Raw genomic sequence first — 26,923 nt, 5'->3', positions numbered from 1 at the left:
TATCAGCCCCCCCATTCCGTGTTATCAGCCCAACATGCAGACGTGTTGCTCAGGAGATATCGTGTGAGAGAGCTCACGCAAGAAACAGCTCAGACGCTTCAAACACGACGAGAAGGATTCCGTCTGAGAGATCTCACTCGTCACACTCAGCTACCAACTGTCTGATTAATGAGTTCAACTGTAGCTGAGATTTATATTCACACAATTCATCTTTGGTAAATCCAGGAGGGAGAAATATGAAAATGACCCACAAAGTAATTTTTCTTCCCAAATGTGAAATTTGCATTAATTTAACAGTTTTTATTTGTTTCATTTTCTACATTTGTACTGATTCAAACCACTAACCCTCTGGTTAGTGGAGAACTCGCTCTACCTCCTCTGCCACCCCACTATCTGACATCATATGAGTCAGCATCTCAAGGAACCAAGATACCATCTGACCTCCAAACCAAACTGGAAAGTCCTGTTGCTCTTAATCAGGCAGATCGTCTCAGTTTCAAATGAGTAAATGTTTCCTTTCACCAAAGAGAAGATCCATCGAGAGGGTAAAGTTCATGGAAGTCAGGAAGATGATCTCCCCACAGTTCAGAATAATGCATAACGGACCCAGAGGTACGGCTTGACAGCGTGGTTTGATGTCTCTGTAGCCGAGTCATGGTTATGAGGGCTCTACTGTCCATATGTCCCCGTCCATCTGTCCATCCTTTCCACTCCCGTGAACTTGATTTCTCAGGAATGTCTGGAGGGAATTTTTCAACCATTTACTTGAACTCGAGGATGAACTGATTCGATTTTTAAAGGTCAGAGGTCCAAGGTCCTCACTTTCATCCTAATGCAATATCGGACGCTTAAGGGGGAATCTCATTACAGCTGGACATGTAATAGATGAACTGATTCTATTTTAATGGTCAAAGGTCAACGTGACGTCAAAAACATACTGAAGAGTTAAAACACTAATTATGATTAGATTCAACACTGAGAGGTGGTTAAGTTCTGTACTGTACTGTCCTGGTCATTATTCAACACCAGAACGCAGGAGATGGTGTATTATCAGAAACTTAAAAAAACTGTTAAATTTTTATTTTTTAGAAAAATAAAACTGTAAATTTGAATAAGCTGCTTTGGCTGTAAAAAATCCGGGAAACTGAAGATATGACTGTTAGTCTTCAGGTACTTTTACTTTACATCTACGTGTGAATTTCACTTTAAACTCATTCGCTTGATTTTGTTTAGTTGCTCCAAATAAAAAAAGCTGCTGTCCTTATAAAATACACAAAACAACATCCCCTGATGATGTGTTCAAAATGAATAAGCATCTGGAGGATTATGGTTTTTATATCACGCAGACTGCTGCAGACACATAAAATGCAGAGTCACCATTGACCACATCAAGAGTAATTAATCGATAACAAATGAGCGGGTGATAAACATACGTGTGTGACGGTTTGTAATGACCCACGGGGTAATCGTTGTAAACATTGGTGCAGCAGAAGATTGACCCTGCAGTTAACAGGGATTATCCACTGAGCTCATTAAAGTTAGAACTGCACGACGGCGACTGGTTGCACGAAACCGGCGTCACACTGAGGCAGGAGAAGCTCCAGTGATGTAGTAGTTACTATATTATTATATTATCTATAAAGTTTAATACATTCCTGTTTGTAAAACGAGGTCTTGTGACTGTGGTGGATGTTCATATTATTGACAATTCGAGAGAAAGCTGCAGATGTATGAAGATTTTTTTTATCTCTCCACATTTAACACAGAATGAAAATAGAGGCCACTGTGGGAGACGACTCATTTTTAGGCTAACTCTGGATTTGAGATTTAAATAAACGTGTTTATTTACTCGGCCTCGTGAGAAACTAAATAAAGTGGCTCCACTTCACAAATATTTGAATTTTTTTGCATCGTTTATCATCAGAATGAGTGTTTTCATGGATTAACATGTGAAAACACTGCTGCTGATGTTTGAGGCATATATCCTGTTGTTCCAAAGTCTCGTCCATCGCCGCCGCCATAAAACTGTTTATACTTTGCATTTTAGATTTTGAGATAATCAAAGTCCTATAAACGTTTGTTATTCCCAGATGAGTTTTGTGCTTTAGATTATTTACTGAAACATCTGCAGGGAAAGCCAGTGTATACTTCAGAGTCATACACAGGGTGAGTGATGCCAATATGTCTTGAGGACAGAGTCAAACCCGCATGTGCTCCGTACTAAGGAATCGACCCTGACTTCAGGTCCGAGCTCATGTGTGTTGAAACTTTTATTTCCCATCAAACAATGCGCAAGAATGAACTGAATCACACTTTTGTCACAGCTGACAAATGGATGTTTATAAGAAATTCCTATGAAGACAGACGGGAGGAAACTACAGAGGAAATTTGCTGTTGAAATGTTTACATGAAGCCATTCTTACTCACAGGTTGAAAACGACCGGGCGCTAAGTGGACGGTTTCCTGAATACGATCTTTGAACCGACGACCTGATTCTGAACGAGTTTAGCACCAGAGGCAGAAATTACATGAATGTGTCATTCAGTTTCCTTTTGTGGTTTATCTGTACATCAGTGTTTTTAAAGGGAACAGCAGTGAAAACAGGAAACAACACAGATCAATGATCAAAGGACACTTACCTAGAAAGTAGCACAGCACCTACACTGAGTGGGCATCTCTTCACAGTCTGATCCAAGGACTCTTGGATTGGAAACATATATCTTACAAAAAGTTAATCAGTTGTTGGACCAAAAATTGGAAAACAAGGTGATTAGGTCTATTTTTTCTGGAATTTTTCTTTCTGAATCTAATCAAATAAACAATATACAATATTGTGAGTCTTTCAACATCAGGCAACCTCACTAAAACAACCAAGGGTCGGTTACATCCTGACTTCATTCCCAGCAGCTGGACACATACTGTGGCTCACGAGGCAGAGCAGAGACCAGAGAGTCAGTGGTTTGATCCCAGTCTGTGTGCCCAAGTGCCCTCGGGCAAGACACTGAAGCCCAGATTGCCCCTGACGGCTGTGAGTGCACTGTATGAGTGATACAGGATAGATCACTGTATAAATGAGTGTGAATCAAAACTATAAATACAGACGATTTACCATTTACATACAAAAACAAATCTTACATGTTGTCTTGGTTTGAATCCCGGTTCGGCCTGGTTCTCTCTGTGTGGAGCAGGTTCCCTCCGTGTCTGTGGCTTTGCTCCAGCTTCCTCCCTCAGTCCACAGACATGCTGGTTGATTGAAGACTCCTAATGATCCCTGAGGGTGAATGTGATTGGCTCCAGCTAACTCCCTGCAAGACCCCAAAGAACAGGCGATATAGATGATTGATGGCAAGATGGACCTTTTAATGAATTTACATATAGGGAGCATAGACATCCTACACATCTGAATAATTAAAAGGTTTGAACCTACAAAATGTGCAAATGCAGACTTGTAAATTTACACCTCAGCATTTCTGTCGTAGATTGATTGATTTCCCCGAGGTTAGCTTTTCGTGGTTTATCACACAGAAGTGTTGGGTCACATCCCAACGCTGCAGCGGTGTCCATTACCTCGGCCTTGTCCTCACTCTCCCTCAGTGCGTGGTTCCTGTCTCCTTAATATATGTCACCCGCCCGACATGCTGGATTATGCAACAAGCTGCAGTGCTGGTCAGGAGCCTGGGGGGGAGAGCTGTGTGTGACCGTGTTGTGTGTCAAATCTGTGTCATGTGCGCTGACCCCAAAGATTTAGCCTTCATGTGTTTGCCTTCACTTTACATACGTTCAATAAAATCCATTTGAACAACAACGCACCATCGTGTATTTAACGTGGCGCTCGCTGATCTAAATGTGTTTTAGACTTCCTGACCTTCAAAACAAGCATGTGCTGCAGGAGTAGAACATGCTAAATAAGCGTGTCCACATCTGTGTTACATGACGGCAGCCAGCAGGGGTTTCCCTCTCACCCAGCTGTCACAACATCCAATGAGACGAGCCGATGCAACACAAAGGGCAGCGCCGGGGAAAGAACAGTGGATTGTGGAGGTGGGAAGCTGCACGGAAATGGCAACAGGGGATGAAGGTGATCAATGGGAGTCGGCTGAATAATTCAGCAGCGTGGATGGTTTGTGCAGAGAATGACTCCGGAAGAGAGACTTTAGCTGAGACACCCCGAGTCAGACTGGGAATAGATCTAGCAGGTGTACTCGTGACCTTTAAACGCGGGTAAACCTGTGAAAGAATGGTGATTGACTCCTTTCCCATTCCCTCGAGAGGAGCTTCTCGGTTCTTCTTCTCCAGTGCATCATGTTCCACATCCCAAACACACCGACAACTTCACGCTGTCTCACCTCCCGTCTGGTCAAATTAACAGTTTGCTTCAGTGTCACGTTTCCATCGCAGCCGATCGGAGGTGAAAGTAATGTGACAAAAAAGACGAGTAAAGGCATTGATGGTGATTCTTTCTTCACTGGTTTGCAACCATCAGGGAACAGAGAACGAGGGAATCCAGGCAGTTCTGACCATTAGTCTCCTGTTGTGTTCCGTTGCTTACTATTAATTGACCTTGTGGATCGACTGGTTGTAAAGGTCTTTCCACAAGCAGATAGGAGTGATCACATCAGAGTTTCGTTATTCGATTTGTTATTGATTCAGACTGGGTTGGTCAGACAGACAGAGCAACAGTCGATAGCTCTTATTTCTATTGATATGTTCCAGCACAAGAGCAACATTCGGGGGAATGAGGGCGAACAGGGACTGAGGATGTTCTGGGGACAAGTCCAGTGTGTTTCCTGTTTATAAAACACACACTCAAACCCGAAGCAGCTGAACAGCAGCCACCCTGCAGCAGAGGAAGGTCGTGATGATTAGAATTTGTCTTGTCTTCCTGTTGAGGGTTTATGGGCGAGGTGAGAAGTCCAGAAGGTGACATGTCACTGCTGATTAAAAAGCGTCAGTACACTTAGGTGTTAGTGAGCTCGCTGGCCTTTGGTGGTATTTTCTAGCTCATCACATGTTGAGGAGATTATCTTTCAACATCTGATCCGTTTTTGTAATGACGATTCTAAAGCTCTAATACAGAAGTAAATTATAAAGTTTTAAGGGTAGTTTTTTAAATGTTTGATTCTTTTACTCATAGATTTTGTTTTACAAAAGGAACAATTAAGTCAGGGTCACTCACGTGCAGAAAATAGACCTTCACTAGAAGTTTTAGTACAACTGTCAAATATTTTCATGTTATTACAAAATCCCAAGTGGAGTTACTGTCTCTACATAACTTCACATAATGTCAGAGAATTTTTTTTGTTCTAACATCCACTAACATGTGAAAGTTTACAATCCTGCGAGTACACACACATTTAAAAACATGTATGCTACGTACTAATGCTGGTGTAAAATTCCTTAATGTAAAAGTAGCAGTCAATAATTTTTTCACCAATATTTAACATGTGATTGTGTATTATGTTGATTTCACTGGTTCCAGTCTGATGACAAAAGAGAAATACTCATAATAATAATGATGGAAATAACAGCGTCACTATACATTCAGTCATCATGAGAATTTTGTATAGTTTTGATAAAGATGCAAAACATGAATGAACACAGAAAACACAAGTTAGTCATAAAATATATTTATTCAACTAGTAAAACGTCCACTTCCAAAAACAGACAACACATACTCCTGGGATGGCCCGAACACAGATTGGCATAAGGCTTTTTCCTTGTTAAACACAAATTACAATCTTTCTCGAAATCGGCATCTTTGTCTTCAATGTTTCGGAAACCTCGAGGTCCCGATGTGGAAGGGAGGCTATCGTTAATGATTCCCCTACAAACAAGGCCTGACACCAGGCTGACACTTTAATCTGTTGGCAGGTTCCTTTCTTCCTTGGCTGCCTCGGGGGGGGCGATTCCTTCCTTGGCTTTGTGCGTTAGCCTGTATGGCGCTGCCCACATGGCGACTGTGCGTTCTGAGCATAAGCACGCAACCCACTGAGGTTTGAAAACAACATAAAAAAGGGAATTTCGTTTTGCACGTTACATTTTGAAAAAGGGAGGGTTGATCCTCTATATTGTTATATTATAGAGCATCAAAATAGCTAAGAGCTTTTGGTTGCAGAGAACATAATTTAGTAAAAATACTTTAAGACTTATTTTGAAAGACCTTTCAGGCTAAAACAACATCATATTAAAAACACGACATGGGTTGACCAACACATGATAGATTTAGAGATTAGAGCAATAAAAGAAATACGCCGTTGTCAGTAGCTCGAACTGGCCTGTCCTTGTGTCCTCTGGAGCCGGGATTGGAATCAATAAGCAGGTCAGTGCCTATAGGCAGCGTGTCTGCATGAGACTGCACGTGCAGTGGGCCAGAGGGGATTTTCTGCATCAATCGGCCATGATGGAGGCGGGAGCAACGTTTTATTTAGCTGCTGTGATGCAGAAGCTGGCAGTCAGTCAGATTACAGACGGACTGCCAGCGGGAGTGTGTGTGGTTGTCTGCACCTCACCCTCCTCCTCACAGATGGTGATATACTTTAATCCTCTCTGGCCACTGCAGCGAGCTCCTGCTTCCTGCTTCCAAGTGGCTCCAGAGCACAATTCAGACTTCACATTACATCTTTGTTTTGCGTGACACAAATAAACCTCATACACAAAAAACGTTGGCACCAGATGCAAAATCTGGTAAACGCGAGGCCTCCACCATGAGGTGCTTGTCTTCTTAAATTACGACAGGGTGTCTTCACTGGCTTATCACACAAACAGAGACGCAAATCCTCCAGGGGCTCGAACTCACGGCTAGACCGGCCCCAGCACGGAAAGCAGCTGGGCCACAGGAAATTCACTTTGCAAAAAAAAGGGACGGAGAGAGATATGTGTGCTTTGTGGCTCACTGCATCCAGAGGTAACTCTGACTAAAGGGAGGGGGGAGGGGAGGGAGAGGGGGCACCAAAGGGCAACTGGGGGGGGAGGGGGCTTTACTGGAAGGAAGCACGGACTTTGCGGTCCTTGAGCGGCTGGGGAGGACGGTAGTTGTCCACCATGCAGCACTCGGTCTCACCCTCAGCGGAGAAGAGCAGGCTGCGGAATTTGGCCATCTGTGGACAGGAGAAGACAGATCTGGCTTTAGTCATTCCACGGGACCTCCTGTGACCGTCACTCACACAGCGCTGAGTCATCAGAACAAATCCACAGCCAACGTTCCCCTATCTCTTTAAGTATCAATAATACAGCTGTCGAACATTTAAACTAATTTAAACACATTATATCTTGTAAAATCTGTAAAAATGTAAAATTATGGTTATTATCTTCCGGTCTGTATACTAACTTCAAGGTTTATATTATCAGATAAAAGATAAAATAGTACGAACACAAAAAAACATTTCGCCAAATAATTGTAGTCAAATTTATACGTAGCAATTTGAAAATTGGAAAGCACGTTTGCATAGGTTTAAAATTCCTGCCTCCTCCGTGTTAATTGATGGGACATGGACCCAACTAAGAAGTCAGTATACGTTGAATACATTTCTTTTCTTAAAGATAGTTTCTGTCATTTTACAAGATTCATATAATCTATTCACTGATGCTTTTTCTAAAGCAATTTATTTTGGTAAGTTTGGTTTTAAGACACTTAAACACACTAAAAGCTGCTCAGTATTTCCTCTCACAATCACTGACATTATGTGTTCTGCCGTTAATGTGTGACCTCTCGCTCGACCGGCTTCATATGGCAGCAGGTCTGAGAGATGTGTGTGTTCCTCGTGTTTACCCCCGAGACGCCCACTCGCTGCCATGAAACAAACATTTGACCGAGGCAGGGGCGGAAACTTTCCGGCCACAAGGACTAACCTGACTAGAGAGGTTGTTACTTTAAATAACCGAGTGGTTTCAAGTCACAAACATGAGTAGGTCTACTCTTAAGGAGGAAATACTTATGCAAATACAGGTTTAATGTACCAGTGTACTGAGTGTATTTATCTGTGGGTACATCTTTTCACAGACAGAATGTGATGCATGCCATTTCCTGTTCATACAGCAGTGAGACACCATCACCAGCCTGTGGTTACTTTAGTTTCTATGGTGGTCATTCTGAAAGTGAAATAAAATCCCCTGTATTTCCTTTCCCACCATCACAGACGTTTCAGCTGAACAATTAAACCCTTGATTCAGATGGCGGAGGATTTGCAGACGGAGCTATTCTAGACCGTGGGCACGCAGCCAATCCCTTCGCTGCACCGTGAGATGGGCCTACCTGCTCGACGCTGATGCTGATTGGCTCCTTGCAGACAATCCAGGTGACGCTCTCCAGCAGAGGGGGAGTGGTCAGAGAGCCGAGGTACGTCCAGTAGTCCAGGCTGCCGGGGAGCAGGCCGGTGGGGTCGAAGTCAGCGAAGGTGGTCTGCTTGCCCTGAGGATGAAACAGAAGGTGAAGAAGAAGAGGTCAGTCACATGTCTTGTAAATAACATGGATGAGAATGTTATTTTTCATAGACACATACTTTGGCCTGGATGGAACTGAAGGCATCAAGAACCTTCTGGAGTTTGGCGTTATCAGACCCAATCTGGAAAGAGCAACAATCATCAGAAAACAGTATTATATTGTGGTAATTAAATGATCTACACTGGGATGAAAGGCAGGACATCTAATTCAATAAATGTGTGAATTTTTTGTCGTACTTTCAGGAAAACTCCGACGACAGCGAGGCCATCAGGTTTGCTAGCGGCATCACCGAAGCTCGGGTATTTGGTGTTCCAGTGCACGAGATGCAGCTGGGGAGAAAGGAATGAAGAAGACGATATATAAATACATGGATAAAACAAAAATATCATATTGAAATATTAAGCTAAAAAAAACTTGATTGGTTTGACAAATTTCATAGATTTCTGTTTGCGAAATATTTGTTTAAAAATGAATTTGGGATTACATTTTTGCAAATATTGAGATATAATTAGTGTAAAAAAAATACACATAAGCAAAATAAATGTTAAATTATATCTTGAAAGACAAGAAATATCATCCTCTCTACTGTAACTGGAGACCCATTTGAGGCCTTTTCTCCAGCCAGTAGGATTCAAGCCTTGATCTCCTTTGTTCTCGAGACATTAGCGTCCTCCTCACCTCGGCAGGATACATGGTCCCGGCCACTGTGTGCTCAGAGCCCCTCTCATCAGAAGCTCCCCAGTGGAAATGAAACTGCTTGAGCCTGTAGACGCCTGAGATCGGCCCATCTTTCAGAGCTGCAGACGGAGAGAGAAAGAGAGAAAAAGGATAAAGCTTTCCATCAGCCGAGCGTGGGCAACACTGCTACTCAGTGATACCTCCTCCTTTGAAAGAAATATCTTCCTGACCAGAAAATACGAGAATACAAAGAATAAAAAAGATGAAGTGAGAACACACACACGTTAACCATGGCAACGTGTGTGTGTCAAAAGGAACTGAGTCGGCCACCATGAAACAAGCCGACTCAGTTCCTTTTGTGTAGGCACAGAGTCTGAAATGATGTCCAGGTATTGTGGATGCCAGTGTTACACAATCTATCTATTTACAGATTACACAGCGCTGGACACAGTAGCAGATAATCCTGTGTATTCTATTTCTGGTGCGATGGTAACACGCACAAACACACGGCCCTGAGCAGGATTTGTTTTTGCTTCTTTGTCCTCTGTAACGCTAAGGAGGCGCAGAATGGATCTCGAGGCATATTAATGCTAGGGAGTATTTTACATGACTGGACAATAGATGCACACAATATTTTCCACGGTGCACACATGATGCATGACTGGATGTGTGATGATGACACACACACTTTGCTCACCCTTTATTTAGAAGGGCAGGGTGGAAAATAAGAGCACGAGAAGGCTTCAGAGATTCATTAAGCTTAAATTTGCAGGAGCGTGTTTTTTGCTTTAGTTTTCTCAGCTCGTTGTGCGGCTGCGTGCTTTTGTTGATTGTGTAACCATATTCTTCTTTGTCCTAAATCTGAGCAGCTTAGAACTAATACAAAATCCTAAACATGAAAAATAATCTCAAACAAATGTTGAATTCTCTCCCTCCCCCCTTTTTCTCTTTCGGTTGCATTGACTTTAATCCCAAAAGGACAATCTGCTATTTGTACTTAAAAGGATGGGGGGGGGGGGGGGGGAGAACAAAGAGACTTATTCTGGCAGCTCAACACATTCCATGTACACTCGGCACATTAATAGTTAACCCAGTGTTGCTTTATTTGCAGCGTAACCTTCGTTTTTCTCGCTTTTTGACCTCCCTGCCAGCAGAAAGGAGCTGGCGTGGGAAAGGTTTACCAGGGGTTACATTACCAATTCAATTAGTAGCTGCATGCACGGTGCATAATGGCTGGAATAGGAATGAAGCTCCTGCAGCCTTTCCATGCATTTTAATTCAAAATTTCTAAAACCAAACTAAATATGTAATAAAAAGCAGTTTCAGTGGAACCAAAGCCTTGGAGGCGTGACTCATGCTATTAACATGTTTGATTCTCCATGCTTCAGCAGCCATGCACTGAAGCCGAATGCTGCATTTAACTGCATCTTGTAAATCATCACCACAGACTGGCTGCACTGGTTCGAGTCCAATAATCACACAACTTAAAATATTACAAATATAAATGTGGAGAAATGTGTTTTTTCTCCAGGATCAGGTCGAATTATGAACATTTCTTATTAATGAAAAGGTGATATGAAGCTGCATTCATTCAATATTAATACGCCACACTCACTTGAGCTGTCGGTGTCATCGACGAAGGTCACTTGGAAGGAATGTCCGTTGTTGAGGATCTCCTGGCAGTTGGAGGGGTCGTACTTCAGGCTGAGCGGCTTCAGCTCTCCGTCGAAGGTCGCTTCCCCAGGTAGGATGTCAATGGGAGACTGGCGTTGGCCATTGGCCACTGGGAAGTTATCAGCCCATTTGTCGGGTCCTAGAATGAGATAATGATGTTATTATTATTGGAATATTATTGTTGAAATGTGGGCTTAAATTGCGCATCTGGGGATGTGCGTAAAAATCCCCCCCCAAAACGCGCACAATGGCAAATCTCTGCAGTGACCCGTGAATGCACCGTCCTCCTTCCATTCATTCTGCGCATTGCCTTGCTGGTGTGACTGGTTACCAGACAGTCATTTCCACAGTGAATACAGCGTGTATAGGAGTCGTGCCTCACCGTTGTCTGCTGCGTATCCCCAAGACATGGTGAGACTTTGAATGTGAGAGTGAATGAGGAGCTGTAATCCGTGAGTGATGCGAGTTTCCCCTTGGAGCAGTCAGTGTCCTCCACCTGACAGAGGGACAGCTTTTATACGGTCCCCTGTGAGAGGCTGGTGCGGGTCGGGAGGAGTTTCGATGCGCAGCAGCAGTGGATCAATGAGTCTCTCTCTCTCTCTCTCTCTTTCTCTCTCTCTCTCAATTGACGAGCTGCCTATTCAGTCCGTCGACACGCTGAGCTTCTCTGCACTTCTCGGATAACGGGTTAAACTCGCCTATGGGAAATAGGAAATAACGGTATTATGCAGCAAGAAGGCTGAAGCTGTGACCGTGTAGGAGCTGAATGTATCTGTTTGATCTGTGATGATGGTGAAGTTACATTTTTAAAAGAACAGAATGCCTTTATTCCCTTTGTACAAGATACAGCAGTACAAAGGTGGTACCTTTAATTATTAGCCATCAAATGTAAAAGGTCAGATCATAGGCTATAGAAGTCTAAGATCTGACGTTATGACTCATAAGTTCAACATCAAAGGAGAACCTACAGAGTCTTCTTATTTAAAAGCGTTAAAAGCTATTCCCGAGCCCCTATTCCCAAGAACCAAAGGCGTCAAACCCCCTTATCCCAATCTGAAAGAGGCCCAAAGGTGTTTTGGGAATAGGAGTGGGAAGAAGATGTGTATCAACCTGGTATAGGGGTACCTGCAGGGGCGGTGCACCGGTTGATGGTGGTAATGCCCCTTGATATTGGTTGCCTATCGCCAATTAACTGAGCAAAGAAGATGATGATTCAAACCCGACTTTGCATTTAAATACATTTTTTGAATTTCTCCGTCCAGTCCACGCATCAAGCTGGTATAGAGTAGCTCCACCAACACTGTAGATGACAGCCTTGACATTGGTGCCAGTGCCACCCGTCAATACCAGAGCAAGCTAAAGCTCTGTTAGCCTGTTAGTGATCGGCGTTCCCCTCACAAGAGATGAGAACATGATCAACTTGACAAAGTGGTTAGGAGTCCTAAGATATCTGAGCAACCTCGACCTGTATGCACAGATGGACAACTCCTCCAGAGCGGAGGGAGTTTGTAGTCCTAGAAGTCCTGGGTCAGGAGGAGGCAGCAGGATGGGTGAAGGCTGTCACTCAAGCAAGTCAGGGGAAGTGGATAAAATGGGAGCGCATAGAGTAAAAGGGAGATCAGCTGGAAGGACCTGTGGGGAATGGAAGCAAACATCAGCCTCCTGCTAAGAGCAACCGTTGACATCCTTCCAGATCCCAACTGGGACTTAAGATGTTGGGGGACACACACTCGGGTCTGAACAACCTCGGGTGGTTCTGCCCTCAGAGGCAAAACATCTACTGCTGCTTGGCAACATACACAAGGGAGAGTCACCATCTTGTCGTTTGTTCTAAAACGATGTAAATTTATAAAAACAGGTTTAAAATACAACACAATCAATAAATATAAGACTTATACTTTGAAACAGAAAACAATTTGTTGTTGCACAGAGTGAATATTACACTTTGTTATGTCATCATATCATACGACTCAAACAACTTTATATAAATTAAAAGTCACTGTGTGCCTTGCTCAATTATTTTTTCAGGGTTCACCACAAAAGCACATATATAAACAATATTAAACTATCGTCTGATGATGCCACAAATCGGAAGTGTGTTCGTGTAAGAACCTTTCTGAACTTTATTGATGAAAAACCTGCAGTGAGAAAACATATTGTTTAAAGAAAGTCTGAAAGATATTTGGTTCCTGCACAAATCAGCAGAGGTCGAGTGAAGTTATATTTACATGGCTTTAAATAAAGATCTCAGAGCAGTTTTCATTCCGCAAAAACAAGGTAAAGAAACCCTGAGAACATGAACCACAAGGACCATGATTTGTCTGCAGCAGGTGCAAAGTGCATCATTTTCAAATGTATGTGCAGTGACAAAGGAACTGGGACACATGCACATTCATCAACATGCATTATAAAAATAGTCTGTTGAAGTTCAGGAGAGTTCCAATCATCACAGTCATCGTACTCATTTTTTAAAAGTATTTTAAAGGGAGCCTATTTTTAAAAGCAGGTATAAATGGACGCCTGTTGTCAGGAAACTGCAGCTGATGCTGTAACATAGAAAAACAAATATCAGACAGAAACAACTGATCATCTTATTGAGGGATGAGACTCATAAAAGTCTCTAGGGCTCCTGAACAGTATGATTAGATCTCAGTGCTCAGACGAAAATGACACAATAACTTATCCCCATTGCAAACACAGACACAGGCTGAAAGGAACCAGTGGGGCTACGATGTCACCTGCTGTTGGTTAATGGGACTACACGGATTGTGGTTAATTACAATCATAAAAGTGCTTTTGCAGAGATTTGACTTCTTTGTTCGTTTTTTGTTGGTTTTGATGTGAAATCAAACACAATAAAATAAACATGAATCACATCTTAATCCAATAAAGAGAATCTGCACAAAGATCTTCATCATTAAAATGTTGAAACATACAAAGACTGCAATAAATTCAATAGACGATCTACATGATAATTTGCACAAAATATGACCCCAAATTTGTGTGTAACATTCTGCATCATTGTTGAATCTGTTAAGTAAAATATAAAATGGATCTAAACCGTTGTGCTTTTATTGTGAAGGTTACGCATATAAAACTAGTTTTATTTGTTCGTTTTAATAATAAATAATCTGGTAATATATTGTTTTATGTTTAGTTTCATTGAACATAGTGTCTGATAAATAGATACAAAAAATATTGATCACATACTGTAAAATTGTAATCAGTTTTAAAAGACACTTCCGCTACAAATCACTCCTTTCAAAATACTGAATGTTATTTTGTGTTTTTTTCCACATATTCCTTCATAAATTAAAATTAACCATACGTGTGTTATATAAACATTTCAGCCGGATTATAATAAAATGTATAGTAAGAAATGTGACGCAATCAATGTTGGTCGATTGTCGCGCGGTAGTGACGTCACATTGCGGAAACGCGTGTTGCACATGAGGATAAAAACACAAACTGTTCACGAGCAGGTTAGTTTCTACGTTTCTTTTACATCTTTTGTTCAAAATTAATCAGATTTGTCTCGTCACGTTAACAACACGTTTCACTAACTTCATTGGAAAACTGGATACAAACTATAAAAATACAAACTATACAAACGTGTCTACATCTGGGCTGTTTTGGTCATATTCATATTTAACTATAGGCAAATGGATGATGTTCTATTAATTGTTTTTAATGCACTTTTTACCAACACAGTCCTGACATGTTTTTTGTTTATTTATTCTGAAACCTAACACGTTTCTTCTTTATTTCAATGTCTGGTGAAACATACAGGTTTTACAGGCAAACGACAAAAAGACACTAACTTACAGTTAACTACAGTGGGACAGAATAAACAGACTGATAATTAACTTCTGGAAGGAGAGATAAATAAAGAAGGAAGGAGGAGAACAACTATTTATATTCAGATATACATATATGTTGTGGGTTTCAATGAATTGAGATCTGATGATTTGACACAGAATGATCCAATAATAATATAACTTCTTTTTGTTAAAAAGATATAGAAAATGCTTCTTTCCTCAAATATAAAGACAATTTCCTTCAATTTAATTACTTTTCCATTTGCATGTATAAAGTGATCTATATAAGTAAATCGTTGATGCAACTATTACCAGTAGTGCAGTTTTGTGTTTTTAAAAAAAACTGCCACCAACCCTTTTAAATGATTCTCCAGTTATTATCTACGACTACAAGTACAACTACTTACTTTTTAAAGAGAAAATGAAATAGACAAAGAACAGATGTTGGGTTGAAGTTGTGCACAAACCAAACTCTCCCACCAGCTTCTCCAAGCGTGAATCAGGATGTGTGATTCCTCGTCTTTGCTCCAGAAACTCGTGTTTCTCCTCTGCCCTTTGGTTGAGCTAAAGATTCATTTTCTTTGCCCTCAAGGCCGTTTGTTTTTGTTTGTGTTGCAAACTCCTGGTAACAGTCTAGACGTCGTTGTGCAAGAAAACACGAAAAGAGGCCAAAACTGTTTGTCCTCAAGTTTTGACTTCAATTGTGCAAATTCATTCAACATCTGAGGCTTTTTGCCATGTTCAGTTTCAAAGAGGCTCTAGCATGAAGAGTAGTGGCTGATATGAGCCGTTCACTGACATCAGAATCTGTGTTGGTTGGTCTTTCTTTTTCTAAATAAACAAATAAAAGATGCAAACTTACGTACATTAAATGTCATGAATACGTGTGTTTTGACGTCAATTCTCTCTCCAGGAAACATGGGGAAGAATAAATTAAAAGGGTCGAAACAGAAGAACGTGTTTCGAGTGGTGAAGAAACAGCCGAAGAACAAGAACAAAACCAAACCCGTCACCACGACACTCAAACACGTAAGATCTCTCCTCTGCTCTCATGTTCCTCATGAACAGTTTGTGCTCTGTTGTGTTTGTTGCACCTGCTCCAGCTTCTTTGGTGACTTCACAGATCAATGCGGTGAAAAACAAGAAGGTGGAGACTCTCGATCAGATGTTCACAGAAGTCCAGGGGGACGTTCAGAGTGTTTCCAAGTCTGTCGCTCCCAAACCGAAGAAACAAACACAGGTAGGAGGAGGAGACTGGACATTGGAAATTTTACTCTCTTGTTATAATCAAAGATGTTATATATAAAACGACTTCTCTTCTGTTAAAACGACTGAACCTGTCTTATATTTTGTTTACTGAGGGCAAGTGTGCAAACCCAGAGAAATCCCCAAATCCCACTGTTTGTATTGGTTCATGATTTATTGCTGTTTGCTCTGTAACGTAAATAAAACTTTAACCAGGACCTCATCTTGGTGGTGAACACAACAACTCCCATCATCCCACGCTGCTTCACAACATCATCAAACTAGGCTTTGAGACCCTTAGCAACCGACGTCACGTATCCTTCGTTCTTCTCTTTGTCTCTTCAGGTCGTCAGGGAACCGCCCAAGGAATCTGTGAATGTGGACAATGCTGCTCAGCTTTTCTCTCAGCTGTAACGCACCCGGAGTGAAAAGAACTGTGATGAATTACATTCATGAAAGAGTTGAACCGCTTCTCTTTGCTCATTTTATCAGTTTTTGAAGTCCGGTCTCAGAGGAGCCGCTGGTTTACTTCCAGTGAAATTGGACTTTTCAGGCCAAGACACAGACTCTGCAGATGAGTCTGAAAAGAGAGGAGGTGTAGTTTGTTTAAAACGTGTCTTTAATTTAATCATCCTGTGCTTTCTGTGCAAAGAAATCACTTAACGAGTCTGAGCCTCATCATTAGTGATACTGTGTCGGAAATATAGGATTTTGTTTTCTTTTCATCGACTTAATGTTCTTGTAGAGATATCTTCTTTATTACTGCTGCAGTTAATGATAATTTTCTGGATTGATTCATGACTTGTTTTTTTTTTAAATGATCCGAAAATAATGAAATAACTGCTCAAAATAAAATCCCAGAGCCCAGATGGATTATCGTCAAACTGTCTTTTTTGTAGGTCAGCGGTCCAAAACTAAATAAATATTCCCCTAACTGTCAAATATCAGAACATAAGAAAAAAGATGGAATTAGTGAATGATATGATTCATCGGTTTTCTGCTGACTAATGTTGATGTGTTTTGTCTCCATCAGACAGTGTTGACATGTTTGCCATCATATTAAATCCTTTACCATGTGCATCTTTCGTTTCGTTTCATCAGGTTATTCGTGGTTTTCACATGATTCTTTCATGTTCATGTCGAGGTTTGTATGAAAGCAGCCGCGGTTGAGAACCTTCAAAGCTTTTTGCCTGCAACACTTTTGTTACCTGTGGTTTTCACGGAAGTCATTAACATTTCATGTAGAATCAGTCACAGAATGTAAATGAGGGATTTCACATACAGCTCAGCAGGAGCTCTAATCAAATATCTCATTCTGCACGGATTGTTTTGATCTTTAATATTTATGTGATGTGTTCACTCAATGATTACAACAATATAATATGATAAAAGAGCTACATGTGGGATATCAATGACATTTTGGGGAGAACCCTCAGGGGGCTGATCTTGGATATTTTGCTTCACTGTCATTAACATTGTGAGATTGAGAGAATTTAAATGTAATTCTGAATATATTATTGAAGACTGTTTGGCCTTGGTGGATGTATGAGCTCTCCTGATGTCCTTCTAGGTCTGGGAGAAACCCATAAAGTATTTGGGGTGGATCCAGGAATCTTAATTTCATCTTCAACATTGTGAGCTGTGGTGTTTTTCAACGTTTTCCTTGATTTCTTGAGTTTCATCGGTTGTGCAGGCTCGAAACTGTAGCTATTACCAATATGAAGCTGAGAAATGTAATGTGGCCTCAGATATTTTGGTTGATTTGATTTAAGGGGAATGGAGAAATGGGCTCCGCTGAGTGACCGTCTAGTTCAAGATATCGTTTGAGGAGGCAGATGGTTCATTGATGATATACAAATGCTACATGTGTGCACTGTTTGTTTTGTAGCCGCAGCCAATACATCACTTGAGTCTGAGTCCCGGTGTCATCTGTCTCCTGAATCTCATCCTCCTCTGCATGTACGAGCTCTGAGGTGCAGCCTGAAGATAAAGTATTGATTTTTTTCTTTCTGCGCCGCCTGTGAGCAGGGGGGGCCGTTATCAGTATTCCACCGCTGTAGCGACTTGACATGAAAGGTCACAGAAGTAGCGGCGCCCAGCTAATTGCTTGTCTCAATCGTGACCTCTGAGTTAGTGGCTCAATAAATCTGGAGCAGGGCTCAGGCAGGGCCGAGGCTGGTAAACAAGCCGGCGTGGACGTAAATAAGCCGAGAATGACAGTTTCAAGGTGAAGATGATGATCGGGACGGAAGCGTTTGAGTGATGGTTTTAATCTACTTGAATGCAGATGGCTTGTGCTGTGCAGCGGAGAATAAAACAGCTGCTCGGCTTCTATACGTACGTGGATCTGCCCTGCTGCAACTATAGTGTCTCTCATAGTGTTTCAAAGGACTTTAGGGGCCCTACATCCAATGAATGATGGACTCTCTTGTCTTTAACTACACCTCTTAAGATTTGGCAGAAAGCTCCTGTCTTGTAGCTTCTTCTGACCATGGTTCAGTCTCTTGTAGCTGATCATATGAATGTATGGGGGTTCTCACATGAGAGGGGCCACCTTTCAGTTTGGGGATTTCAGGGACTTCCATATACATGGGGTTTCGTTGTGGATCGGCCTGTCGTAAAAGGATAGTCCAGTGTTTCCAAGGGAAGCATTGAAACTCCTTTCCTTATCATTTACAGAGTTCACCCCCCTAATGGCCGCCCTGACATACTTCTGGGTCATGTGGAACCTTCCTAAGTATTGGACCGCAGCCCAATAACTTTCTGAGCGATGGTTTTAATCTTGAATACAGATACCTTGAATTCGGCACTGGAGGAGGAGAGAAAAGCTAAAACCTGCAATAAATGTTTTTGGGGCCACTTGCAGGCAACATTGCTCATTTCTGATAATCATAACAAACAACCTTTCACTTCTCCCAACGGCCTTGTGGCTTTCGCAGTTGTATTTTCGGCTGTTGAATTCTGTCCAACATTTCTGGGCCACCGTACCTCTCACTCTAGAAGTTAGTATTTGTATCCTTTTGATCACAGCAGCTGTAACGGCCCCCCGCTTCTCCACACAAACTTCTGAGTCTCTTGACTGATGTACACGGCTCTTTATTTTTGCATCTGGCTTGCCGTAGTAGCACCGTAAAACTGTAATGACAGTTGCAAGTTACAAAGATTTTAATCATTAAAACCAAACACGAACGTTAAAATACAATGAACAAACAAATCGCCACGTGAGACACATCTGACTCGTTAGAGTGACAGCGACTCCCTTCCGCACTACCCGCAGCAAAGTGAATGGGACCAGCTTCCTTACCTCGTTCCGCTTGGCGAGGGGTGTTAAGCTATTGGTGTTTGGATGGTTCTTAGGTCCGAGAAGTTCCACGAAGCTGGCGTCCGGTTTGGTTTCCGCTCCTATCTGTTCCGGGCTCACGGCAGGTATTTTATTGCACTGGGGCGGAAACAAGGGATCAGGTGTGTCGAATAAAACCGTCCGCTCCTTTGCTGCAGGTAATTATGCGAGGGGAGTCGCTACGTGTAAAAGACGACGAAATAAAACTGAAAATAACCCAAACCGTAGTTGAACATAAGAACAATATATATCCCAACCCTAAAATAAAAGAATAAAACAGTCTGCATAAGCTGTCCGGTTTTGCTGACAGTTACACTCCCACCAAATCCTGATATAAACATTTCACCCGACTGTGCTATACAGGATTTCTAAAGATATCTAATGGCCCTTTCAATTAAAATATCAAGAAGTGTTATGTACGCGATATTTATCTATATGCCACAGGTTTAAACTATTTGTCGCGTCCCCTGGTCCTTTCAACTACTCCTCATGCAGGCAAGTGGGATGCCTACGACCACAGGCATTACATGCATGTCGCCCTCTACAGTCTTTATTGATGTGTCCCTTCCTTAGGCAACCAAAACAGAGGCGGTTTTTGTGGATGAATGCCTTTTTGTCTTCCGTAGATTTTGCAGAGAAAGAAGGGCACCTGACGATGCCATGCGTTTCATCTTTGCAGACCCCCAATGGGGGTCTTCCCCTATAATTGGCCGTTTCAGGTGCATCTCGGGTGGCGTACTTTAATTGGGCAGTTGTATTGAGGGATCTGGCTTCCTTCTCGACTGTGGGTTTAAAGTTCATCCAATGTGGGGAGGTGATAGGGTTGCAAGATATCCGGGCCTCTTTGTTCAGGAACGCTGTGAAACTTTTGAAATCGGGGTAATCCCCCGATTTATACAGGTTATCGTCGACGATTCGGCCCCACTTTCGTACAATCCAGTCAGGTAGTTTTTGAAGTAGCTTGTGGTTTTCTTCGCAATCGTTCAAGATGGTCAAACCTTTAACATGTGGGATTGCCTCTGAGCAGCCTTGGAGAAAGTCTGTAAAATCTCTCAGTGCTAAAGGATCAGTCGAACTGATTTTGGGCCATCTGGCGAGCTTGTCTCTGAAGGCCTTTTGAACAAGGAATGGGTTTCCGTATCTCTCATGTAGTACTTTCCAGGCGCCTGCATATGCGTCCTCAGAGTTCCTATAGAAGAACCCTTCCACTGCTCTGCGGGCTTCTCCGACGAGGTAGATCTTTAGATAATACATCTTCTCGCTTGGTGAGAGAGGTTTCTGATCGATAAGGGTTGTAAAAGACATCTTCCAATCAGTGAACTTCAAAGGATCGCCATTAAATGTTTCTGGCTCAGGTACAGGCAAGCGATTTATGCTTAGTGCGCTTGCTATTGCTTGGGCCAGAGAGACGGTATCTTCAGATGTTGTTGCTCGCAAAGGTGCTAGTCGAGGTTGAGATGGTAACTCATTTGAATTTAGCCGAGCTTCATATCTGGTCTCCTGTTGAGCAGCAACTGATTCATGGTTCATCCCATCTTGGTGGACATCTTCGAAACTATTATATGCTCTTACTCTAGCAGCTGCTACCTGGACTTCCTTTTCTGCCTTAAGCTGCTGCAGGTTCCTTCTTTCCTCTTCTAGCTTTGATTGTCTCTCTGTCCTTTTCCGCTCCAATTCAGTCAACATGGCCGCCTCTTCAAGTTTCCATTCATCTTCCAGTATTCTGAGCTTGGATTGCTGAGCTAGAATGTCTTTTGTTGCCTTTACCTCCGCTTGCTTGGCTGCGAGTTCTGCTTCTGCATCTTGTCGTTTGCTAGAGCTTGTGGAAATTGCATTTGATTGGTCTGAGTTCTGTGATGTTTCTGAAAATGCGGTTTCAGTATTGGTAAGTCCAAAGATGGAGCCATGCTCTTCCTTACTCAGCACTATTCTCACTCTCCTTCTCAATTCGTTCGTTATAGTTGCTATCGATGATGTCTCTGCAGTTACTCACAAGAATAAGGATTTCGTCGGTCAGAGCAGAGCAGGTGTCCATTTTACCAACGATATCTGAAGTGGAGGTTTGGTTGCGTACGAGTGGCTCATAGTGATGATGCACCGCGTCACGTTTTGTGGTAATGTTGTGTTGGATTTTGTCGAGGTCATCTGGAGAGCAGTAGTTTTTCAATTCAGTCCGAACTTCTCTTGCTGACAATTTCCAGGACTCATAGGCCTTATAAAAAGTATTTTCATGCAGCTCTCGGATGTTCTCAGGAATTGTTTTTTGCCGTGAGCCTGGTCTGTCTTGATGCATGGGAACTGATTTACTTGTTGCTGCTGCTTTAAGTGACATTTTATTTTACTTGCGTTGTTAATTTGACTTTCGGACCTTAATCTTTAGGTGTGATGTGCAGTGTGCCTGAATCGAACCTCTGCCAGTAGTCGCTTTAATTTAGTAACTGCTATTTCTTTGACCAGACATTTACAAACAGTTGAATACTCAAGAGTTTCAGTACAAAACGAATGCAACATAAATATTATAAGCAAAGGAAAAAAGGCTTGACAGGCACAAACAAAAGAGGATGCGTTATAAATATGCTGAGCAAGCTATCCTAGGCAATTTAAACAGTGATTACGCTCCTCAAACAAACAATAAATAATGTTGCAACATGACACATATTTACCATTGGTTGTTATAATCATCATCATTATTATTTCGTGATCAGTTTTGACACAGCAGGAAAGTCCACAACATTTTTGTATTTACATGTGAAAAGCTTCATTCAACTTCCATACACATGTCTCTCAGAGCATCTATAGTGCGTGCGCTGTGATGCGCAATCCGGTCTTGCCTGACGGTCGATGTGTAAGTTTTGTGTCTTCGGGTGACGACACGAGTCAGGAAGACGTTTCGGTGTAGCCACGAGTATTACTGTAACGGCCCCCCGCTTCTCCACACAAACTTCTGAGTCTCTTGACTGATGTACACGGCTCTTTATTTTTGCATCTGGCTTGCCGTAGTAGCACCATAAAACTGTAATGACAGTTGCAAGTTACAAAGATTTTAATCATTAAAACCAAACACGAACGTTAAAATACAATGAACAAACAAATCGCCACGTGAGACACATCTGACTCGTTAGAGTGACAGCGACTCCCTTCCGCACTACCCACAGCAAAGTGAATGGGACCAGCTTCCTTACCTCGTTCCACTTGGCGAGGGGTGTTAAGCTATTGGTGTTTGGATGGTTCTTAGGTCCGAGAAGTTCCACGAAGCTGGCGTCCGGTTTGGTTTCCGCTCCTATCTGTTCCGGGCTCACGGCAGGTATTTTATTGCACTGGGGCGGAAACGAGGGATCAGGTGTGTCGAATAAAACCGTCCGCTCCTTTGCTGCAGGTAATTATGCGAGGGGAGTCGCTACGTGTAAAAGATGACGAAATAAAACTGAAAATAACCCAAACCGTAGTTGAACATAAGAACAATATATATCCCAACCCTAAAATAAAAGAATAAAACAGTCTGCATAAACTGGCCGGTTTTGCTGACAGTTACAGCAGCTTTAAAAACAAATATTCAACTCTGTGACGCAGAATGCCGCTGGGAAAGTGCAGCAGACCCGACAACCGAACCACAAAAGCACTCAGATTACAACACGTTTGCTCTGGATTCCAGTCAACTGAGGTTTGTTTGCGGAAACATTTATTTCGAGTACAGGGGAGAAGAAACGACAGCTGCCGTGTGAAGGTGTCAAGACTTTGAGCAGGTGCTTCCCGCTCGGATCCAGATGACAGCACCACAGCAGAGGCAGCGAGGTGGCACCACCGCACCCGGGGGACGTGGATCTGCCAGAACACAAATATTTTGACTATCGAATGTGGGGAGGTAGCTGTATGTGTCGGTGTCAAGTAAAGGGCGTGTTTGTGAATTAGTTTAGTCAAAAATTGTCGGTATTTCTAAAGGTCATAAACCAGAGTTCGGCTTGTTGCCAAAAACCCACCGGTTGAAGACTCCGATTATGCTCCGTGAGAGCACGAGTAGAGACAGACACCAAGTTTTATCTTAAATTTTATTTATTTATCGCTATCGGGACGTGAAGAGGTTCTTTAGGAGAATTTGAGAAAAAAACAGCCATCTAAACCTTTAAGCCTTATGTGAAGACGAGCTGGAGACAGACAATTAAATGTGAGTGCATTGATTCATGAAGTAAGTTCTTTGAGAAGAAAGAAAAACCCTCAATCAGCTGCTTAATTGATCGTAATCAAAAGTGACACAAGATAACCACCAGAGCTGGAAGTGTCCACAAGATGGTGCTCTGGATGAGCTCATCATCATGCATGGAGACAAACAGGGAAGTGTGTGTGTGTGCGTGTGTTTGTGTGTCAGGGAGTTGAGGACACAGAGAAAAGAGGAGTGTTGGGCTTGCTGCATGCCAATAAGAAGCTGAAGGCCTATTTGCAGTATGTCATTCCTGCAGCACAGCTGGGATCTGGGACCTGCCGCGAGAGGTTAAGGCACCAGCACGTCTTCCTATGACAGAAATAAGAATCAGTACGTTGGTAAAGCCAGGGAGACACAGCTGCAGCATGTGTGTGTGTGTGTGTGTGTGTGTGTGTGTGTGTGTGTGTGTTGTCTCTCACCCCAGACTTGTCTCTGCTCTTGTACCAAGCGAGGCCCCTTTTACTTAGATGCAAAGCTCTGTGAATTTAAAAGAGGGCTCCATAATGGTTTTTGAAAGGTCAGATCCATTCAAATTAAATGATCAGTCGTGATAAAATTGTAAAATATTATCTTGACAGGGCCATTAAAACAAGTCTAATGCATCAATCTGCTGCACATCCTCAAATTCATATATTTACTCATAAAATTGGCTTCGCTGAAGAACATTTGAGATACAAAAATAGAAGCCGAGCCCTTTCTCTTGTCATCTGAATCTCATCTTAATGTACCTAAAGGCTTTTTGCCAACAAGTTACTCTGCCAAGATTTAAATTATGGTTCAAGTTGCTTCTTCGGACCAGAGTTCAGACGAGAAATGATTCAGTGGAGTTTTTAAAGTAGCCAAAGATTCTCCTCACGCTCTCAGACCAACATACTTTATCTCAGGTGAATCTGTATATTTTTGCTTCAATCTTTAAGTCCGGGAGCTTCGGCTGCTGCTGCTGTGCCCTCTGTGTGATTTGCTGTTTGATCGAGAATCCCTTCCTCCATTAAAGAAGAACAAACACAAGCCTGTGGTACTTTCTACCAGAGACAACATCACACTCTGACTCTATAACGCTGGCACAGAGCTGCTGTTGTCATTGTTCTTCTTTATTCATGTTCGATAGGAAAACTTTGAGCAGGAGAGAAGAGCAGAGAAGTTTACTGACGCAAATAGAAGCGTTCCCAAGATACTAAACCCAATATCATCTTTAAACTCACACACTTTGGGGTTCAGTGTCTCACAAGGAGTTTTTAACTAGTTAGGAAAAGTCTCATTTTAATATTATGACCTACAACAGCAAATGAGACAATCAGGGAGAAAATTGCCTTTTTCTATAAACTATTCTCAATGTCTGTGGTCGGGATGAGTTACCTGAGCAACGAACCAAACTGAAATGAGACAGTCTGGTCCTCCTATTGCGTCACTAGCTTGTCCCTCCGTTACAGTTGTCGCCTAGCAACAAAGTTGTTAGGGTTACAGTTAGGGTCAGACATAAATGTTCTTCGGTTGATTAGAAATGTTGATAACATGTTTTCCATTCCACTTGCATTTCAAAATAAATTATCCTTTCTTTGACATCGCGAGTTTGGGCGTTCTTCAACATTTCCGTTAATATCTCAGAAGAATTTAATCGAACCTGTTCAGAAGATGATATTTAATGTGAACAATTTGGTGCACATCCAAGTAAAAATCGTGATCTTGGAAATAAAAGGTGACTGTTGTAGCTAAAACTTCTGGATTGAAAATACTAATTGAAAAAAGTTAGTGAAAGCTGTGATTAAAAGCTGTTGTTTTCTCCTTCATGTTAAGGCAGGAGTTTAATTGTGGAGGTGGGTCTCCCCAGTGAGGTTAAAGATTTAGTTAAAGAAACACTTCAGGCACAGCAGGTTTCTGAGAATTCTATCGTTCCTCCTATTTCCCCAAGAGTCAGAAAACAATAAAGAAAATAATAAGGATCTCATAGACATCCAGAAAATTGAGCGAAACGAGTTGTAAACTAAGGTCGAGTGAAGCAGCTTATTTTTTCTAAACTCTGTCTGCAGGGAAGGTTCAAGGACTCAGACTTTGAAAACCTGGGGTTTAAAAATGCAGAAGTAGGGATCCGTCAAATTCACACAAAAAACAGAAAAGACTTTAGATCAAGGTCAACGACGAGACAGAATTTTTGAGATGCAACTCGAGTCTTTGCCTTGAAAAACAGATTTAGAGATTCACTGCATTGAGTTGTTGATGAAGTGGTAAAAACTGGAGAATTTATTTCACCATGTTCAGGTCCATCCCTGCTGGATGTACATGAAGTAAAACAGACTCATAAGTATTTTGAAGACGTAGATTCATTTAAGTTGAAACTTTATCGTTTTGTCTGACTGTTGGGGCCAAAGTTTTGTAAAGTCTGGAGTCAAGGTCTCACGTCGCACTGTGTTCATTTCTATTATTGTTTCTATCAAACGTTAAGTCTGGGCCTGAAAACACTTTGCGTTTCTAAGGAATCTAAAAAATAAGAGTCAGAAGAGCACACAAGAGGGTTTGTGTCTTGTTAAGGTGGGAAAGTTGTTGTATTGATAAACACAAATCGTAAAGAAGTGCAATGGAAATGTGTTCAATGACTAAATCATGACATGGAACATTGAACATAAAATCCACTGAAGCCTCAGCTGCACTGAGTGTGTGTTTCTGGATTCATACAAATCAAACATATATAATGTTTATAGAATTTATCTGTGAATCAGTGTTGCATAACAATGACTTTCTCCAAAGTGAGGAATTAACAAGACATATACCTGCAGCCATCAGGAAGTGACATCATAGCCTCATTATCATAATTGACACAGCAGGTGAATCAGATTTTCCTCACCTGCTGTGTCTGTTATGATAATGAGGCTATGATGTCACTTCCTGTTATCGCCCAGGTCCATATATATGTCTTCTTCTCTCTTCATTTCAGGTTCACTCAAATCTGGTTTAATAAGAGGACTGTTGGGAGCTATATGTGCTCTGAGTGTAGTTTGAAATCAAAGCCAAACTAATTTTTCAAAGCTTAAAAACCTTTTCAAATAGAATCAACAATTTTCTTTGAATATTAAAGAATCACACACTCGGACTTGCAAAAGCTTGAGTTTGACCAACATTACCTCGTGGGTAAAAACTTTGATTTGCAGTCAAGATAAGAATCCATCATCACCACATAGACACACACACACACATACACACACAGCACAAACTGTGTCTGTATCACAACCAGTTGCCAAAACAAACAAACTCAAGGCTCTGCCGCTCTATTTTCCATCTGCAACAAACCACCAGAGCGTCACACCACTGCAAGCTGTTTGGCTCGCGGGGAATGAAATAGGTTTTACACTCGAGAGAACACGCCACACAGAGTTACTTTTTTAATAGGATCCAGGGCACGTTGCTGGAGTCGCCGGTGAGGTCCCACCTGCAGCTGCCGGGGCCAAGGGAGCCGGGAGGTGCAGGGCTCAGATGTGGGGAGGGAGTTCTCTGGTACACCTGTCAGATGCATGAACAAAGTACATCTGTTCCTCCTT

General features: G+C 42.0%; 2 protein-coding genes across 2 annotated transcripts; one reads left to right on the top strand and one right to left on the bottom strand.

Annotated features, from left to right (window-relative positions):
• Positions 1 to 5,611: 5,611 nt before the first annotated feature.
• LOC133026795 (carbonic anhydrase 1-like) lies at positions 5,612 to 11,301 on the bottom strand. Its single transcript, XM_061093756.1, has 7 exons — positions 11,175 to 11,301; positions 10,734 to 10,931; positions 9,119 to 9,237; positions 8,677 to 8,769; positions 8,499 to 8,561; positions 8,252 to 8,407; positions 5,612 to 7,097 (listed from the first exon to the last, which is right to left on the bottom strand). The coding sequence occupies exons 1-7, from the start codon at positions 11,200 to 11,202 to the stop codon at positions 6,978 to 6,980; spliced, it is 777 nt and encodes a 258-aa protein (XP_060949739.1). The 5' UTR covers positions 11,203 to 11,301; the 3' UTR covers positions 5,612 to 6,977.
• A 2,915-nt stretch (positions 11,302 to 14,216) lies between these two features.
• Positions 14,217 to 16,933, top strand: rbis (ribosomal biogenesis factor). Its single transcript, XM_061093814.1, has 4 exons — positions 14,217 to 14,274; positions 15,524 to 15,639; positions 15,734 to 15,850; positions 16,201 to 16,933. The coding sequence occupies exons 2-4, from the start codon at positions 15,529 to 15,531 to the stop codon at positions 16,267 to 16,269; spliced, it is 297 nt and encodes a 98-aa protein (XP_060949797.1). The 5' UTR covers positions 14,217 to 14,274; positions 15,524 to 15,528; the 3' UTR covers positions 16,270 to 16,933.
• The last annotated feature ends 9,990 nt before the right edge of the window (positions 16,934 to 26,923 follow it).

The sequence above is a fragment of the Limanda limanda genome, chromosome 20 (assembly GCF_963576545.1).
Source record: "Limanda limanda chromosome 20, fLimLim1.1, whole genome shotgun sequence".
Lineage (NCBI taxonomy): Eukaryota > Metazoa > Chordata > Actinopteri > Pleuronectiformes > Pleuronectidae > Limanda > Limanda limanda.
The sequence above is the reverse complement of the archived record's forward strand: the minus strand, read 5'-3'. Positions and strand labels throughout refer to the sequence as shown.

Coding starts and splice junctions, on each gene's coding strand:
- LOC133026795 (XM_061093756.1), bottom strand. CDS start 11,202: ATGTCTTGGGGATACGCAGCAGACAACG. Junction 10,932..11,174: donor GGGATACGCAGCAGACAACG/GTGAGGCACGAC, acceptor ATCTCATTCTAG/GACCCGACAAATGGGCTGAT. Junction 8,562..8,676: donor TCGTCGGAGTTTTCCTGAAA/GTACGACAAAAA, acceptor TGCTCTTTCCAG/ATTGGGTCTGATAACGCCAA.
- rbis (XM_061093814.1), top strand. CDS start 15,529: ATGGGGAAGAATAAATTAAAAGGGTCGAAACAGAAGAACGTGTTTCGA. Junction 15,640..15,733: donor TCACCACGACACTCAAACAC/GTAAGATCTCTC, acceptor GTGACTTCACAG/ATCAATGCGGTGAAAAACAA. Junction 15,851..16,200: donor AACCGAAGAAACAAACACAG/GTAGGAGGAGGA, acceptor TTGTCTCTTCAG/GTCGTCAGGGAACCGCCCAA.